A 16193-nucleotide genomic window follows, 5' to 3' on the forward strand; every position below is an offset into this window, starting at 1 on the left:
TTGCAGATGAGAAGGAGGAGGGCATTCTGGGGAGCATCCTGCTGCCCAGCTTCCAGATCGCCATGCTCGGCGCCGAGGACCACATCAACCGCAAGTTCGCCTTCAAGGTAAGCTCATGATAGAGCGGCTTGATGCTGCGCTTTGAAACAAGCAGGCAGTGTGAGCTCAGGACCATGGTGCATGCGTTCAGAATACACTAGAGGGCTGGAGGTAAGGCTTAGCTGTTAAGCACTTGCTCGTGAAGCCTAAGGATGCCAGTGTGAGGCTGGGTTCCCCAGGACCCACGTAAGCCAGATGCACAAGGGGGCGCACGCGTCTAGAGTTCATTTCCAGTGGCTGGAGACCCTGGCGCACCCATTCTCCCTCTCTCCGCCTTCTCCCCCTCCCCCCCGCCTCTTTTTCTCTATCTGTCACTCTCAAATAAATAAATCAAAATAAGCAGAATGCACTAAAAAGTGCTGCTTGATGCTGCGCTTTGAAACAATTAGTATGATTCAGCTGGACTAGCTGCCAGCAAGCTCTGGGTCTTCATGTCTCTACCCTTCAGAGCTGGGATTGCAGACATGTCAAGATCCCATCTCAGCTCCTCGTGTGTGCACTTGGCTCACTGGGCCATTTCCCCAGCCCACTGGGGATTCTTTAAAAGCGGATGGTGGCTGGGCATGGTGGCACATACCTTGGGAGGCAGAGATAGGAGATTCTTCAATGAAATTAAAATCAGCCTGGAGCTACAGAGTGAGTTCCAGGTAAGCTAAAGTGAAACCCTACCTTGAAAAATATCAAAACAGGGGGTTGGGGAGGGGGAATGGGTGTTTTGCAAGTGAAAGTTTTAGAAGGGTACAAACATTTTCACTGTTAAATAGCCATGGTATTGTGGTTTCCTGAACAAAATTGAGCCAACATCCACATGGGTGAGGGAAGGGCTCATGAGGATGCACCCCTGCTGGAGGAGCTAATGGCACTCAATGGTTGTGGTTTTCAGTGGTGTAGTGCCCATACTCCAGTAAATAATCCCCCACCCAAGCTCATGCAAACAACCCTGACTAAACTCAATGAATTGTAAGAAAGAATGAGACATAATTGTAAGAAGGAATTACCTGAGAGGAAGCAGAAGTGGGAAGGGGACAAGTGAGAGGTTAACTGCAGGAAGATGATCAAAACACATTATACACATGTATGATGTTATCAAAAAGAAAGTTAATATAAATTTAAGAAGACATAAAAGAGACAGTAGGATGGTCGTGAGTTCGAGGCCACCCTGAGACTACACAGTGAATTCCAGGTGAGCCTGGGCTACAGGGAGAGCCTACCTCAAAAACCAAAAAAGACAAAAAAGTGACACAAAAATCCATCAAACAAAACAAAAACCAGGTGAGTGAACTATGAAATTCAATTAACCCAAAACTAAAGCAGAGAACGCAGGCAGGGCATGATGGGGCATCCTTTAATCCCAGTGAGTCCAGGCACACCTTTAATCCCTGCATTTGGGAGTCAGAGGTAGGAGGGTCACTGGGAGTTCAAGGTCAGCCTGGGCTAGAGTGAGACCCTACCTTGAGCCCTCCCTGCCCCCCCCCCCCAATAATATAGAAAGCCATTGAGGAAGACACCTGGCATCAGCCTGTGGCCTGCGCTTGTGCATGCGCACACCCATGCAAGAACACTAAGGACTGCAACGCGTCATAACTTGTTCTAATTAATGTGTTTCATTATTAGCTGTGCAGATAAGGCAGGGAGGATATAGGGAAGGATTACGTGGGAAGAGTAATGGATAGCCTCATTAAGGAGGTGGTATTAGAGCTAAGACCTTGGATGAAGGGGGACTAACTATATCTTATCTGAATTTGCAGCTGTGGGTAAACTAGAGAAACAATTAGATATTTTGAGTTATAATAAAGTCTAATACCGATAGCTTGAAATAAGAATTTAATAAAGTACACAGAATTTATTTGGCTCTAAGTTTTTCATCTGCTTGTAAATTTAGCAAATATTTATTGAATTTGTTTTGTTTGTAAGGCATTTTACCTGGATTTTTAGACACTTAGAAAAATGCTACAATATTCAAGTAGCAGCAAGAGTGTCCACACATGTTTAGTACATATAGTTTCTCTGTAATTACTTAGTTTTATTTTGTTTGCAACAAGAAGAGTAATTGCTGTTTCAACTTTTCTCTTCTTTGGTGTTTTCCCGAGAGTCAGAGCTGCTTTGTGACTGCGTCTTTTAGCCTTGATGCTACTGCTTATCAACACGGTAAGTAGGAACTTGGCAGTCTGTCTCCAAACCCACATGGACAGACAGCAAACATGGGGCTTGGACAGTAAATCAGAAAATACTCCCAGTGGGCCAGCCAAGGTGTCGCACGCCTTTAATCCCAGCATTTGAGAGGCAGAGGTAGGAAGATCACTGTGAGTTCGAGGCCACCCTGAAACTACATAGAGAATTCCAGGTCATCATGGGTTAGAGTGAGATCCTCAAAAAACCAAGAACCAAAAAGAAAAAACTCCCCATGGAATATGGCGGGTTAGTCCAAGGGTACTCTAGTGATTTTTTTTTTTTTTCATTTAAACAGTGTAGAATATTTGACCTTCCTTTTTTTTCCTTTTTAATATTTTTTTATTTTTATTTATTTAATTTATGTGACGAAAGAGAGAAAGAGAGAAAGAGAGATAATGGGCATGCCAGAGCCTCCAGCCACTGCAAATGAACCCCAGATGCATGCACCCCCTTGTATATCTGGCTAACGTGGGTCTTAGGGACTTGAACCTGGGTCCTTTGGCTTTGCAGGCAAATGCCTTAACCACTAAGCCATACCTCCAGCCCTTTCTTTTTTTCTTAATTGACTTATTTATTTGAGAGAGAGGGAGAATATGAATATGACATGCCAAAACCTCGTGCTGCTTTAGACAGATTCCAGACTCATGTACCACCTTGTGTATCTGGCTTTATGTGGGTACTGGGTACTGGGGAATTGAACCTGGGACACCAGGCTTTGCTAGCAAGCACCTTTAACCACTGATCTATCTTCCCATCCCTGAACTTTCTGTGAAGTGGTTTCCATATGATTACGTTATACCTAGTCAAGTGAGATTTTTATTTTAGTGACTGTTTATTGAATATGTGTACCCTAAAAATGATTTGTTGTTGTTATTGTTGTCACGTACCTGTATTTAGGGGCAAATTACACCCACTTTATAGAAAAATCCTAGGGGTGCTCACTCCATCAGCTCAGAACAATGCTTAAAAGGATTAGTGAGGATGCTATATGTTAACCTGCTTCTTTATAGATTATTATAAATATAAACTATAAAAAATAACTGGAATTCCTGGTGAAGAAGTAGACACAGGGAAATTCAGACCTTAGGGGTTTGCTGTCGGAAAGAACTCCTGTAGGTGATTTTTAAAGCTTTAGCACCCATTCACTGAAGTGCTTGGAAGAACTCCTCAATTACTTCTGGGGCTACTTAGAACAAAAAGTGACAAAATGATTTTAAGAAGCTAATTTGGCCTTGTAGATAAACTGGTATATAAATCTTGAAAGTATGTGATCCGAGATTAGTGCCCTCCCTCCCTCCTTCCCTCTCTCTCTCTCTTTACCCCAAGGTAGGGTCTCACTTAAAGGTGTGTGCTTCATTGTTTTAGTATTTCCCGACCAGCTACGTTGTGTTCTTGTCTTTACCTCATTTCAGACTGAAATTGCCTTTGTCTATTTTGCTTGTCTTTGAATATTTAGTAAAAAATGAAGCCGTGGTGGTTCACACCTTTAACCCCAGCACTGGGGAGGCAGAGGTAGGAAGATTGCTGTGAGTTCAAGGCCACCCTGAGAGTACATAGTGAATTCTAGGTCAGCCTGAGCTAGTGTAAAACCCATCCTTGAAAAATCAGAAAAAAAGGAAGGGAGGGAGGGAGGAGAGAAAATCTCAAAATGGAATGGAGTCAAGAATATAGTCAGTAAAGCACTTGCCTTGCAGAAGTGAGGCCTTTGATTTGATCCCCGGTACCCCTATAAAATGCTGGGTGTATCCAGGCATGGCATGGTGGCACACACCTTTAATCCCAGCACTCGGGAGGCAGAGGTAGGAGGATCACCATGAACTGGAGGCCACTCTGAGACTACATAGTGAATGCCTGGTCAGCCTGGGCTAGAGTGAGACCCTACCTCAAAAAAACAAAAAAGAAAAAAAAAATGCTGGGTATAGTGATGCACTCTTGTAATTCCAAGCCTGAGTATATAGAAACAAGAGTATCCCTGGTGCTCACTGATGAGTTAGTCTAACCTAATTGGTGGACTTCTAGCCTTTACACACACACAAAGAAATGGAGGGAGGGTGGGAAGGAAGGAGGGGGACGGAAGGAAAGAGTAGGAAATTAAGAGAGAAGGGGAGGGGAGGAAGGGAAGGGAAGAAAGAGAGAGAAGGAGAGAAAGGAAGGAAGGGAAGGGGGAAGGGAGGGAGGGAGGAAGGAAGGAAAGAAAGAGAGAGAGAGAGAGAGAGAAGCATGTGGCTGCCCTCAGCTTTGCGCCTCCCCTAACATAGCTGCCGCTGTTCACCTCCCGTGACTGTCACTCTCCTTCTTATCTGATAAAGAAGCCTCCCGCAAAGAAGCATCTACTTATCAGTGACATCTCCTTGAATAACATTTCACTCTGAAACTTGAAAAACTCATAGGAAATACCATTTTGAATCATTTGTAAATCTTTTTGTAAATATTTATGTGTTTATTTAAGAGAGAGAGAGAATGGGCACACCAGGGCCTCCAGCCACTGCAAACGAACTCCAAACGCATGCGCCCCCTTGTGCAGCTGGCTTACATGTGTCCTGGGGAATTGAACCAGGAGTCTTTGGATTTGCAGGCAAATGCCTTAACCGCTAAGCCATCTCTCCAGCCCATTTGTAAATCTTTTGTGTCTATAAAACATTTAAGAGGGGTGGAAAGATGGCTTGGCAGTTAAAGGCATTTGCTTGCAAGGCCCAACTGCCTGGATTTGATTATTCAGTACCCACACAAAACCAGATGACAAAGTGGTGCACGCATTTGGAATTTGCAGCATCAGGAAGCCCTGAGGTTCTCTGCCCCCCCCCCAATAAATAAATAAGTAAATATAGAAATATATAAAATATTGGGCTAGAGAGATGGCTCAGCAGTTAAGTCACTTGCCTGTGAAGCCTGTGGACCTAGGTTTGGTCCCCCATTACCCACATAGGCCAGATGCACAAGGTGGTGCATGTGTCTGGCGTATTTGCAGTGACTAGAGGCCCTGGCATGCCCATTCTCTCTCTCTATCCTCCTCTTTCCCTCTCTCTCTCTCTCTCTCACTTAAATATATATACACACACACACACATACATACATACATACGCTTGTGTGTGTGTATAGGGTTTTTTGTTTTTGTTTTTTTTTTAATTTTTTTGTTATTTTTATTTATTTATTTGAGAGTGACAGAGAGAGGAAGAGGCAGATAGAGAGAGAGAATGGGCGCACCAGGGCTTCCAGCCACTGCAAACGAACTCCAGACGCGTGCACCCCCTTGTGCATCTGGCTAACGTGGGTCCTGGGGAGTTGAGTCTTGAACCAGGGTCCTTAGGCTTCACAGGCAAGTGCTTAACCGCTAAGCCATCTCTCCAGCCCTGTTTTTGTTTTTTGAAGTAGGGTTTCACTCTAGCCCAGGCTGACCTGGAATTCACTATGTAGTCTCAGTGTAGCCTCGAACTCGCAGCAATCCTCCTACCTCAGCCTACTGTGTGCTGGGATTAAAGCCACCATGCCTGGTGATAAAAATATTTTTAAAATATATATATCATTAATCAGTATCACTTTTTAAAGATTAATGAAGTTGTGAACACACTGGGGAACTGCTATAACATCAACCTTTCCATCTTTTTGCTCTGAAGCATTGTTTTGGCTTGTGACAGGATCTCCCTCTGTACCCCAGGCTGTCCTGGGTCTCAGTACATAGTACACACTATCTCCAAAATTATGGCCATTTGCCCACCTCATGCTTGGGATTAGTTTGAACACCCAACTTCAAACATTATTCTTGGATGAAGAAGTATGAATTACAGTTTTAAGAAATTGTTAGCCGGGTATGATGGTGCACATCTTTAATCCCACGACTGGGTTGCAAAGCTTGCCAACCTGGCTTTAGTTCCCCGGCACCTACATAATAGCCAAATGGGCATTCGTTTCCTTAGTCATTTCTCTATTTTCTATAAAAGACAAGTCTACTTTCTTTGACATTTGGAAGCAGTAATGTAGGTAAGGACACACTTTTTGTCTTTTTCTTTTACAGAATCGCACACTATCGTGATAAAATGCTCGTGTCATTTTCAATCAGGCAGCCCATCCAAACATGCGGACCTATTATTTCTGCACTGACACAGGAGAGGAGATGGAGCTGTGGATGGAAGCCATGCTAGATGCTGCCCTAGTACAGACAGAACCTGTGAGAAGGTAAAAGTGTGTCGGGACCAGCGCAGTGAAGCCCACATGTCCACCTCATCACACCCCACACCTGGCAGACCGGCACGGCCATCATAAACATGTCACTCAGTAGTCACGCCGTGAGCTCAACGTGTTCCGTGCCTTGCTGATAGCACCGTCATAGTATATACCACTTAATCGTTGTGTGAACTCACTTTTTCTTTCTCTGTAAGGATTAATGCATGTCCATATTTAAAATTGTATGCTACCCATTAATCTAAGATACTACCTGCATTTTTATTTCACCTTTCCTCTTGATTCATTTCCACCTATCAGTAAGTGTATTCTGGGGTGGATTTAGAATCCTTACATTCAAACTGAATGTTCTTTCTTCTTACAGAATTACCTTTAACTTCCGGTAAGTGCATTTTTAATTATTATCTTAAAATCACAGGCTTTTGTCCTTCATGACAATATTATATTTTTTTTAATTGACAGCTTCTATACTATAATCCATGATATTTCCCTTCTCTTCACAACTCTGCTCTCCATCACATCCCTCCCTCTCTCCATTAGTCTCTCTGTTAATTTGATGTCATCATCTTTTCTCCTATTATTTATGAGTGTCTTGTATAGGTATTGCCAGGCTCTGCAAGGTCATGAATATCAAGGTCATTTTCTGGTTCATGACAATATTTGTTATACTTTTTTATTTTTATTTATTTATTTGACAGAGGAAGAGAGAGAATGGGAACGTCAGGGCCTCCAGACACTGCAAACAAACTTCAGATACATGTGCCCCCTTGTGCATCTGGCTAACATGGGTACTGGGGAATCAAACCTGGGTCCTTTGGCTTTGTAAGCAAATGCCTTAATGGCTAAGCCATTCTTCCAGCCCCATGACAATGTTTTTTAGTGCCTTAAATCTTAAAATTTATTTTCATGTATTTAACTCAGTTGTATTTTTTACATTGTATAAATATTTAGGAAGCAAATTACAATAAGATATTTTGATGAGTTGTATTTCTTTAAGACTTTCTGGTTAATTCTGAATGTTTTGTGATGAATATCTTCAGAAACTGGTTCGTCAAATATTTAGAGGATTTCTAAATTACATTCTTTCTTTTAAAACTCCAAACTCAGATTCTTTGATAATTGATCTAAGAGGCCAGGCATGTTGGCACACTCCTTTAATCCTGGCACTTTGGAGGCACAGTAGGAAGATCACTATGTGTTCAAGGACAGCCTAGCTCTACAGTGAGTTCCAGGTCAGCCTGGGCAAGAGTGAGACCCTACCTTAGGAAAAAAAAACGTTAATAATAATAATAATAATTGATCTAAAAGCTGGGGAGATGACTCAGTAGTTAAGGTACTTGCTTACAGAGTTGGCTGGCCCAGATTCAAATTAACAGTACTCATGCCACATGCACAAACAGCTCGTGTGTCTGGAGTTTGCAGTGGCAAGGGGCCCTGGCTCACCCATACTTTGTTTCTGTTTCTCTCTGTGTCCTCAAAGTAGATCAATTTTCTAAAAATATTATTTAAGAGTATTTTATCTTCCCTGCTTCAAGTCAGATTGTGCTAATATTTTTCAGCTATATGGAAAAAGAATTTATCTAGCATGTACACACAGTACTAACACTGCCAGTCAGGAGGGTCTCAGCCTCACTGGACTACATTGCACACTTTATCCAAAGGAAAAAAAAAAAAAGGCCAGGCAAGATGGCACACACCTTAAATCTTTAATCCCAGCACTTGGTGGGGGAGGGAGTCAGAGGGAAGAGGATTGCTGGCCTGAGACTACAGAGTGAGTTCCAGGTCAGCCTGGGCTAGAGTGAGACCCTACCACGGGGGGGGGGGGGGGGGGGGGGAATCTCATCAGAGAAAACCTATTTCAAAGTTAAATTTCACTGCAAGTTTCAGACCATCCTGGACTGAACACATTGTCTCAAAACAAAACAACCAAAAACAGAAAAAAAATAACCAACCAGTACCAGTCCTCTTGCACACACAGTCATGTGGTCCAGGCCCTTGATCGCATCAAGCTGTGATTTCCTGTTGCAGAATTCTCCACAGCCCGACTCAGCTTTGTCTTGGGATGAGCAACCCTCGGGCCACGTTGTTCCTGTCAGTCACCTGGCTACTGTGATCTCTTAAGTGTGGATTGTGTGGATTAACTGTGAATGGAAAATCTCATTTGCTTTGTCTTCAGATGTGTAATGGTGTAGACAAACATTGCTTTTTTAAAAATATTTTTGTTTATTTGCAAGGGAAAAGAAAGAATGGGTACTCCAGGGCCTCCAGCCATTGCAGAGGAACTCCAGATGCATAAGTCACTTTGTGCATCTGGCTTTACATGGGTCCTGGAGAATCATACCCAGGCCAGCGGGCTTTGCAAGCAAGTGTCTTAACTGCAGAGCCACCTCCACAGCCCCTGCTTCTTACTCTCTAGTAGATTTCACCTGCTATTCTTTTCTTTTCCTCTTTCTGTCTCTACCTTCTGGGTTTTATACTTGGATACTATACCTTTGAGGATTTGGGCAGGCTTATAATCTGTGATTCTCTTTTTGATTTGTTTACTTGTTTGTGTGCAAATTTTTGCTAAATTGAATCTCAAATGCAATATGTACTTGTTTCACCTAATCGACTATGATTTTCTTCTGTGATTTCAGAGTGGACAAGGTTACAGCGGAAAGCGCACCATCTAAAGAAACCAATAATATTCCCAACCACAGAGTGCTAATTAAACCAGAGGTCCAAAACAACCAAAGAAACAAGGAAATAAGCAAAATTGAAGGAAAAAAAGCCTTAGAAGCTGAAAAATACGGATTTCAGAAGGATGGTCAGGATAGACCCTTAACCAAAATTAATAGTGTGAAGTTGAATTCTCTGCCGTCTGAGTATGAAAGCGGGTCAGCACGCCCACCTCAGACTGCACACTACAGACCCGACAATGTGACTAGCTCAGAGAATAGAACCACCAGTGTCAGCTTGACAGATGGCAGAGGTGGAAGCCACCCAAATACAGGGCCCTTGCCCTCAGAGGCTGAGCGCGTCCTTCAGAGAACAGACTCCATGCAGCAGCTGGAGCAGTGGATTAAAATCCAGAAGGGGAGGAGCCATGAAGAAGAAAGCAGGGGGTGAGTGTCTTGTCATTAGGAACCCTGGTTTCTTTGATGCTGTGCTGGGAGAGGTTAGCTTCAGTCAAAATACTGGCTTAAATTGTGCTTTCAGTGAACAGTTTTGTCACCGTAGCATGCTCATGGTGATGCACTGTGTTGTCTGTCCTTGTTTTTACTCTCCTTCTCAGCCCAGCACAAGGAAGGGCTGTAGTTAAGCAAAAGAGCAGGCCCTGTCTTTCTCCTCATCCCCACCCCTGTCCTGTCCCTGCAGTGTCTCTGTCCCCTGTGCCCTGCCCTAGTCTAACTGTCCTCCACTGTCAGTGTTGTAGCCTGGTGCAGGGAAGGACCTCCTTAGCAAGAATTGACCAGGAGGTCATGATTCTCAAGATTGTCCCCAGCCACATAGTGAGTTCCACACCTGCCTGGGCTATATGAGGCTGGGTCCCCAAAAGAAAAAGAGACAAGTAATATGAAGATATCACTGTCTATGCTCACTTCTCATCTCACTTCTTGGCTCTTAAAATGAGAATGTGGGGCTGGAGAGATGGCTTAGCAGTTAAGCGCTTGCCTGTGAAGCCTAAGGACCCCAGTTCGAGGCTCGGTTCCCCAGGTCCCACGTTAGCCAGATGCACAAGCGGGCGCACGCGTCTGGAGTTCATTTGCAGAGGCTGGAAGCCCTGGCGTGCCCATTCTCTCTCTCTCCCTCTATCTGTCTTTCTCTCTGTGTCTGTCGCTCTCAAATAAATAAATAAATAATAATAAAAAATTAAAATGAGAATGTGCATGACTGGATATCAGACATACTCACGGAAGCCCTTGCTCCTGCATGCACTTGAACCTCATAAAGTTGTTTCGTAACTGCTGTGCCCTAAGCATGGTGCCATGAAGAGGTTTCTCCCAGGCTCTCAGAAGGACAGCAGCCTGGTAGAGGAGAAAGTTGTGTAAGCAGAGCTGCACAGTGAGGCGAGTCTAGAAGAGCAGAGCGCCGCAGGAGCCACCTCTGGTCATTCAGCGATCAGCCAAGTCTTTATGAGGAAGCAGGGTGCAGGCTTCCGCGTAAAGGATGCCTCCATGTCGCAGTGGAGATGTGCAGAGCTGCAGAGAAAGAAGTCACTGTGGCTTAGTTACTACTGCTGTGATAATGACCGAGGAACGAGTGTAGAGGACCAGAAGGGGCGCACGCATGTAGAGATGCAGGGAGAGAGTGGGCATGCTAACACACGCCTTTAGTCCCAGCACTCGGGAGGCTGAGGTAGGAGGATCGCCATGAGTTCAAGGCCTCCCTGAGACTCCATAGTGAATTCCAGCTCAGTCTGGGCTAGGTGAGACCCTACCTCGAAAAGCAAAAAAAAAAAAAAAAAGATAAAGTAACATTTGGCTAGACAGAAAAGAAGTAGAAAGCAGTGAAAGGAAAGGAGAGAGGAAAAGAAAGGGGAAGAAAAAGAAAGGAGTTTACAAATACTTGGTAATCAATCATTCTCAGGGAAATACTTAAAATTCAAGCCAAAAGTTTCTTATCAGGTTATCTCTTGATCCTTTTTTAAGTTTAAAATTGTGTGAAGAGATTCAGCGAGTATCTAGAATTTGGGGTTTTGTCTCTAAAGTGTAGATGCTTGCAGGGTTTTTTTTTTGTACTCTTTATTTATTTTATTTTGGAATCTTTATTTATTTTATTTTGGAATCCACACCCACCGCCTCTGAAAGCTCAGGTTTTCCTTGGCTTTGTACAGACACCAGATTCCATGAATTCTGGGAGAAGAGATATGTTAGGCTGAAGAGATGGCTCTATGGTTAAGGCACTTGTCTGCAAAGCCCAAGGATCGTAGTTCAGTCCCCCTGCACTCACCTAAAACCAGATGCATAAGGTGTTACATGCATAAGACATGTCCATTTTCTCTTTCTCTTTCTGACTTTTTCTATATCTCTCAAATAAATAAATAAAATATTTTAAATGTGTATACATTAGTAAATACAAATCATTGGATATAAAAGTCTAGAGATGGCTGGCATAATGAGAACATGCTACTTTTGGGAAAGGAGGCCTCCATTTTAGATTGGCTAGCCCCCAAGCCCTCTGTCACCCAAGCATGAAAAGACCAGGGTTAAGCCAGGCGTGGTGGCACACGCCTTAATCCCAGCACTCAGGAAGCAGAGGTAGGAGGTTCGCTGTGAGTTTGAGGCCACCCTGAGACTCCATAGTGACTTCCAGGTCAGCCTGGGCTACAGTGAGACCCTACCTCAAAAACCAAAAAAAAAAAAAAAAGACCAGGGCTGTGGTGGCGGCACCCCACTGCCTCGGCGTCCGCAGAGCCCAGAGACCGACAGCGCTGAGCTCTTAAATACCTCCTGATCCTCATCCAGGCACTGCCGCCGCCGCCTCCCTTCCTTCTGTCTTGCGATCACAGCGCAGCTCCCTCTGGCTGCTTAGAGCCCCAGACAGGTGTGTTCACTCGATGATAGTTTCTCTGAATAAAGATAACAGGCCTTTGGAAATGGCTCACTACCCATGGAAAGCCAGTTGCACAGGGTAGTGCATATGTCTGTCTGTCTGTCTGGCTCTCCTTGAAAATAATATAAAAAAATTTTTAAAAGATGACAGCCAGCCATGGTGGCATACGCCTTTAATCTTAGCACTTGAGAGGCAGATGTACGAAGATCACTGTGAGTTTAAGGCTACTCTGAGACTACAGAGTAAGTTGTTGGTCAGCCTGAGCTACAGTGAGATCCTACTTTGGGGGAGGGGGAACAACACAATTTTACACCCAGTAGGAACTCACTGTTCAGAGACAGTCTCATTCTGTAGCTCAGGCTCTGTTGTCAAACCTTTCTCAAGTCCTCCTGCCTCAGCCTCTGGTGCTGGTTTGCAGGTGTGCGCCACACCAGGCCATCTTACTCTCTCTGTTATCTGTTTTTCAAGGTGGGGTCTTGCTGTAGCCCAAGCTGGTCTGGAATTCACTATGTAGCCTTAAGCTGCCATCAAACTCACAGCAATCATCCTACCCCTACCTCGTAAGTGCTGATTAAAGGCATGCATTACCATGCCTGGCCAATTGTATTCTTTTTAAATTTGGATGTTTCTTTTAGTGGTGTTTGTTTGTTTGGGGTTTTTTGTTTTTTGAGGTAGGGTCTAACTCTAGCTCTGGCTGACCTGGAACTCACTATATAGTCTCAGGCTGGCCTTAAACTAATGGCGATCGTCATACCTCTGCCTCCTGAGTACTGGGATTAATGGTGTGCACCACCATGCTTGGCTCTTGTAGTGGTTTTTATAGAATCTAAGTTGTAACTGTTAAAAAGATAATGGGGATGAGTGGGAATGTGGCTCTTGGGTAGTATGCACGATTTTCTTGGCTCCGTCTGACCCTAGTCGCACATTAACCAGGTATGGTGGCACACACCTGTAGTCCCATCACTCTGGAGGTGGAGGCAAGAGGATCAGAAGTAAAGGCTGAGGAGATGTCTCAGTAGCTAATGGAGGCCCCTTGCTTGCAAAGCCTTCCTGTCTGGGTTCGATTCCCCAGAACCCACATAAAGCCAGACACACAAAGTAGTGCATGTGTCTGGAGTTCATTTGCAGTGGCAAGAAGCCTTGGTGCACCCATACTCACTTATACTCTCTGTCTCTCAAATAAATAAATAAAAATATAAAATTTGTTTTATTTATTTGACAGAAAAAGAGAGAGAGAGAATGGGTGTGCCAGGGCCTCCAGCTGCTACAAATGAACTCTAGATGCATGTGCCCCCTTTTAAAAGAACAAAGTCATGGTACACTACCAAGAGGGGCAATGGCCAAGTCCTCAAGGGGTCTTTCTTTTTAAGCCAGACTAAATTTTCTGGAACTCATAAGTTTCTTGTATGATTGTCTCAAATTCTGTTTGCATGCTATATTAGAGTCACCAAATTGAATTTCATAAAAATATTGAAATCTATTAATAATTCATACCTCATATAGCATTTTAATCATTCTTTTATTCCCTCCTTCTCATGCTATGTGCTGTGGATCAAACCCAGGGTCTTGCACATGTTAGGTAGGCACTCTACTCTGAACTATGTCCTCAGCCAAGTATTTCAATTCCTTTAAAAAAAAAAAAAAAAGTCCTAGCCAGGCATGGTGGTGCACGCCTTTAATTCCAGCACCCAGGAGGCCAGGGTAGGAGGAACTCCATGAGTTTGAGGCCATCCTGAGACTACATAGTGAATTCCAGGTCAGCCTGGGCTAGAGCAAGACCCTACCTCAAAAAACAAAAATAAAATAAAATAAATGTCCTAAGGCTGGGTGTAGTGGTACACACCTTTAAATTTGAGGCCAGCTTGGGACTTACATAGTGAATTCCTGGTTGGCCTGAGCTAGAGCAAGTCCGTACCTTGAGAATAAAAGAAGAAGAAGAAGAAAAGAAAAATGTCCCAATATATATTTTACTCAGAACAAAAGAAATATAGTACTATTTAGAATTTAGGAAACAACTTTCACCCAGCCTTTAACCCCGACACTCAGAAAGCAGAGGTAGGAAGATCACTGTGAGTTTAAGGCCAGCCTGGGACTACAGAGTGAGTTCCAGGTCGGCCTGGGCTACAATGAGTCCCCACCTTGTGGGCGGTGGACAGGGTTTGGGGGGGGACAGGGGAGCTTTCTCCTTCATTTTACATACTAATGTTTTTTATTTTAGAATAATTTCCTACCGAACATTGCCAAGAAATATGCCCAGCCACCGAGCTCAGACTATGGCCCGCTACCCTGAAGGTTACAGAACACTCCCAAGGAACAGCAAGACCAGGCCTGAGAGCATCTGCAGTGTGACTCCTTCCAGTCACGAGAAGAGCGCAGGGCCAGCGGCAGAAGAGAAGCGGAGGTCCATGAGAGATGACACCATGTGGCAGCTCTACGAATGGCAGCAGCGTCAGTTTTATAACAAGCAGAGCACCCTCCCCCGACACAGCTCCCTGAGCAGTCCTAAAACCATGGTGAATATCTCTGACCAGACAATGCACTCCATCCCCACGTCACCTTCCCATGGGTCCATAGCTGCTTACCAGGGGTACTCCCCACAGCGGACATACAGGTCTGAGGTCTCTTCGCCAATCCAGAGAGGAGATATCACGATCGACCGCAGGCACAGGACGAACCACCCCAAGGTGAGATGCTGGCTCAGTCTTCATGATTTTGTTTTTCTTTCCAATACATTACTCTAGGTTTGAGACAAGAGAATAGGGAGAGGGTCAGGCTCTTCTTGTTTCAAAGTTAAAGAAAAATATTCTGTGTCAAAATGTCATACAGGGCCAGAGAGATGGCTCAGCAGTTAAGGCACTTGCCTGTGAAGCCTAAGGATCGAGGTTCAATTCCCGGGTACCCACATAAGCCATATGCACATGGTGGTGAATGCATCTGGAGTTCTTTTGTAGTGGCTACAGGCCTTGGAGCACCCGTCCCTTCCCTCTCTCCCTCCCTCCCTCTCCCCTTCTCTCTCTCTCTCAAATAAATAAATAATTATTTTTAAATGTCATGTATAAAACCTAAGCATGCAGTGTATCAACCCAGGACCAGAAGTGGTTTCTTCACTCACTCATGTGCTTGCAGTACTGGGTCTCATGAATGCCGGGCCAGTTCCTGAAGGAGTTCTTGCTTTACACCATTTAAGATGCACCTTCTAGCCAGGTATGGTGGAGTGCACCTTTAATCTGAACACTTGAGAGGCAGAGGTAGAGGCCGGCCTGAGACTACACAGTCAGATCCAGGTCAGCCTGGGCTAGAGAGAGAGACCCTACCTCAAAAAAAAAAAAAAAAAAAAAAAAAAAGGTACACTTTCTGATCCTGGGCAAGCTAAGTCAATTGTATGATCACACAAAACATCGGCTTGATATTTCTGTGAATGAATACTTGCTGGGGGTCAGTCAGGACGTTTCCTTCAAAGGAAGCTGTCACTTGTCTCACTGGCGCCAGGCGCACGCTGGAATCTCAGTTCTCAGAAGACTGCAGCAGAGGCCAGACTGGACTGTGGCAAAACCTGTGCTGCCACGGGGGGCTGCAGTGGGCCATCAGCATATTTCTGATCACTGGTGATCGGTCATGAGCAAACGATTGGAGCTGGAGCTCCTCCTTCAGGGAGCACCATTTATACTTGAAGGATCATTATGCAGACTTGCTAGTTGACAGAATCTCTCAAAGTGAAATGGAGGCCTATCACTTCAAAAAAAAAAAAAAAAAACTCAAGGTATTTGTCACCAATGACAAATTTGAATTTTCAAGCAAAAAATGGAATTTGGCCAGAGCTGGGAAGATGGCTCACTGGTTGGAGACGCCTGCCAGCCTGCATTTAATTCCACAGAGCTCCGTTGCCTTTGCGCAGCCAGGTACGCAAAGTAGCGCATGCACCTGGGGTTAATTTGCAAGGAAAGGGCCTAGTATGTCCATTCTTACTCATATTCTCTTTCTCTCCTCACAAATACATAAAAACATCTTTTTAAAAATTGGGATTTTAGGGCTGGAGAGATGGCTTAGCGGTTAAGCGCTTGCCTGTGAAGCCTAAGGACCCCGGTTCGAGGCTCGGTTCCCCAGGTCCCACGTTAGCCAGATGCACAAGGGGGCGCACGCGTCTGGAGTTCGTTTGCAGAGGCTGGAAGCCCTGGCGCACCCATTCTCTCTCTCTCCCTCTATCTGTC

At 44.4% G+C, this 16193-nt stretch overlaps 1 protein-coding gene across 20 annotated transcripts in view; it reads left to right on the forward strand.

The window, feature by feature from the left end:
* Plekha5 (pleckstrin homology domain containing A5) overlaps positions 1–16193 on the forward strand; it is a 199426-nt gene that overhangs the window by 127099 nt on the left and 56134 nt on the right. For 12 of the 20 annotated variants that reach the window (XM_045139576.1, XM_045139578.1, XM_045139581.1 and 9 more), the window contains 5 exons: positions 7–107; positions 6329–6444; positions 6815–6832; positions 9087–9554; positions 14204–14669. In XM_045139576.1, coding sequence (XP_044995511.1) covers positions 7–107; positions 6329–6444; positions 6815–6832; positions 9087–9554; positions 14204–14669 — 1169 coding nt within the window. Of the gene's footprint in view, positions 1–6; positions 108–2195; positions 2248–6283; positions 6445–6814; positions 6833–9086; positions 9555–14203; positions 14670–16193 lie in introns of those variants that run through there. The other 8 variants (XM_045139577.1, XM_045139582.1, XM_045139596.1 and 5 more) reach the window with 3 other exon arrangements.

The sequence above is a fragment of the Jaculus jaculus genome, chromosome 22 (assembly GCF_020740685.1).
Source record: "Jaculus jaculus isolate mJacJac1 chromosome 22, mJacJac1.mat.Y.cur, whole genome shotgun sequence".
NCBI classification, from domain to species: domain Eukaryota; kingdom Metazoa; phylum Chordata; class Mammalia; order Rodentia; family Dipodidae; genus Jaculus; species Jaculus jaculus.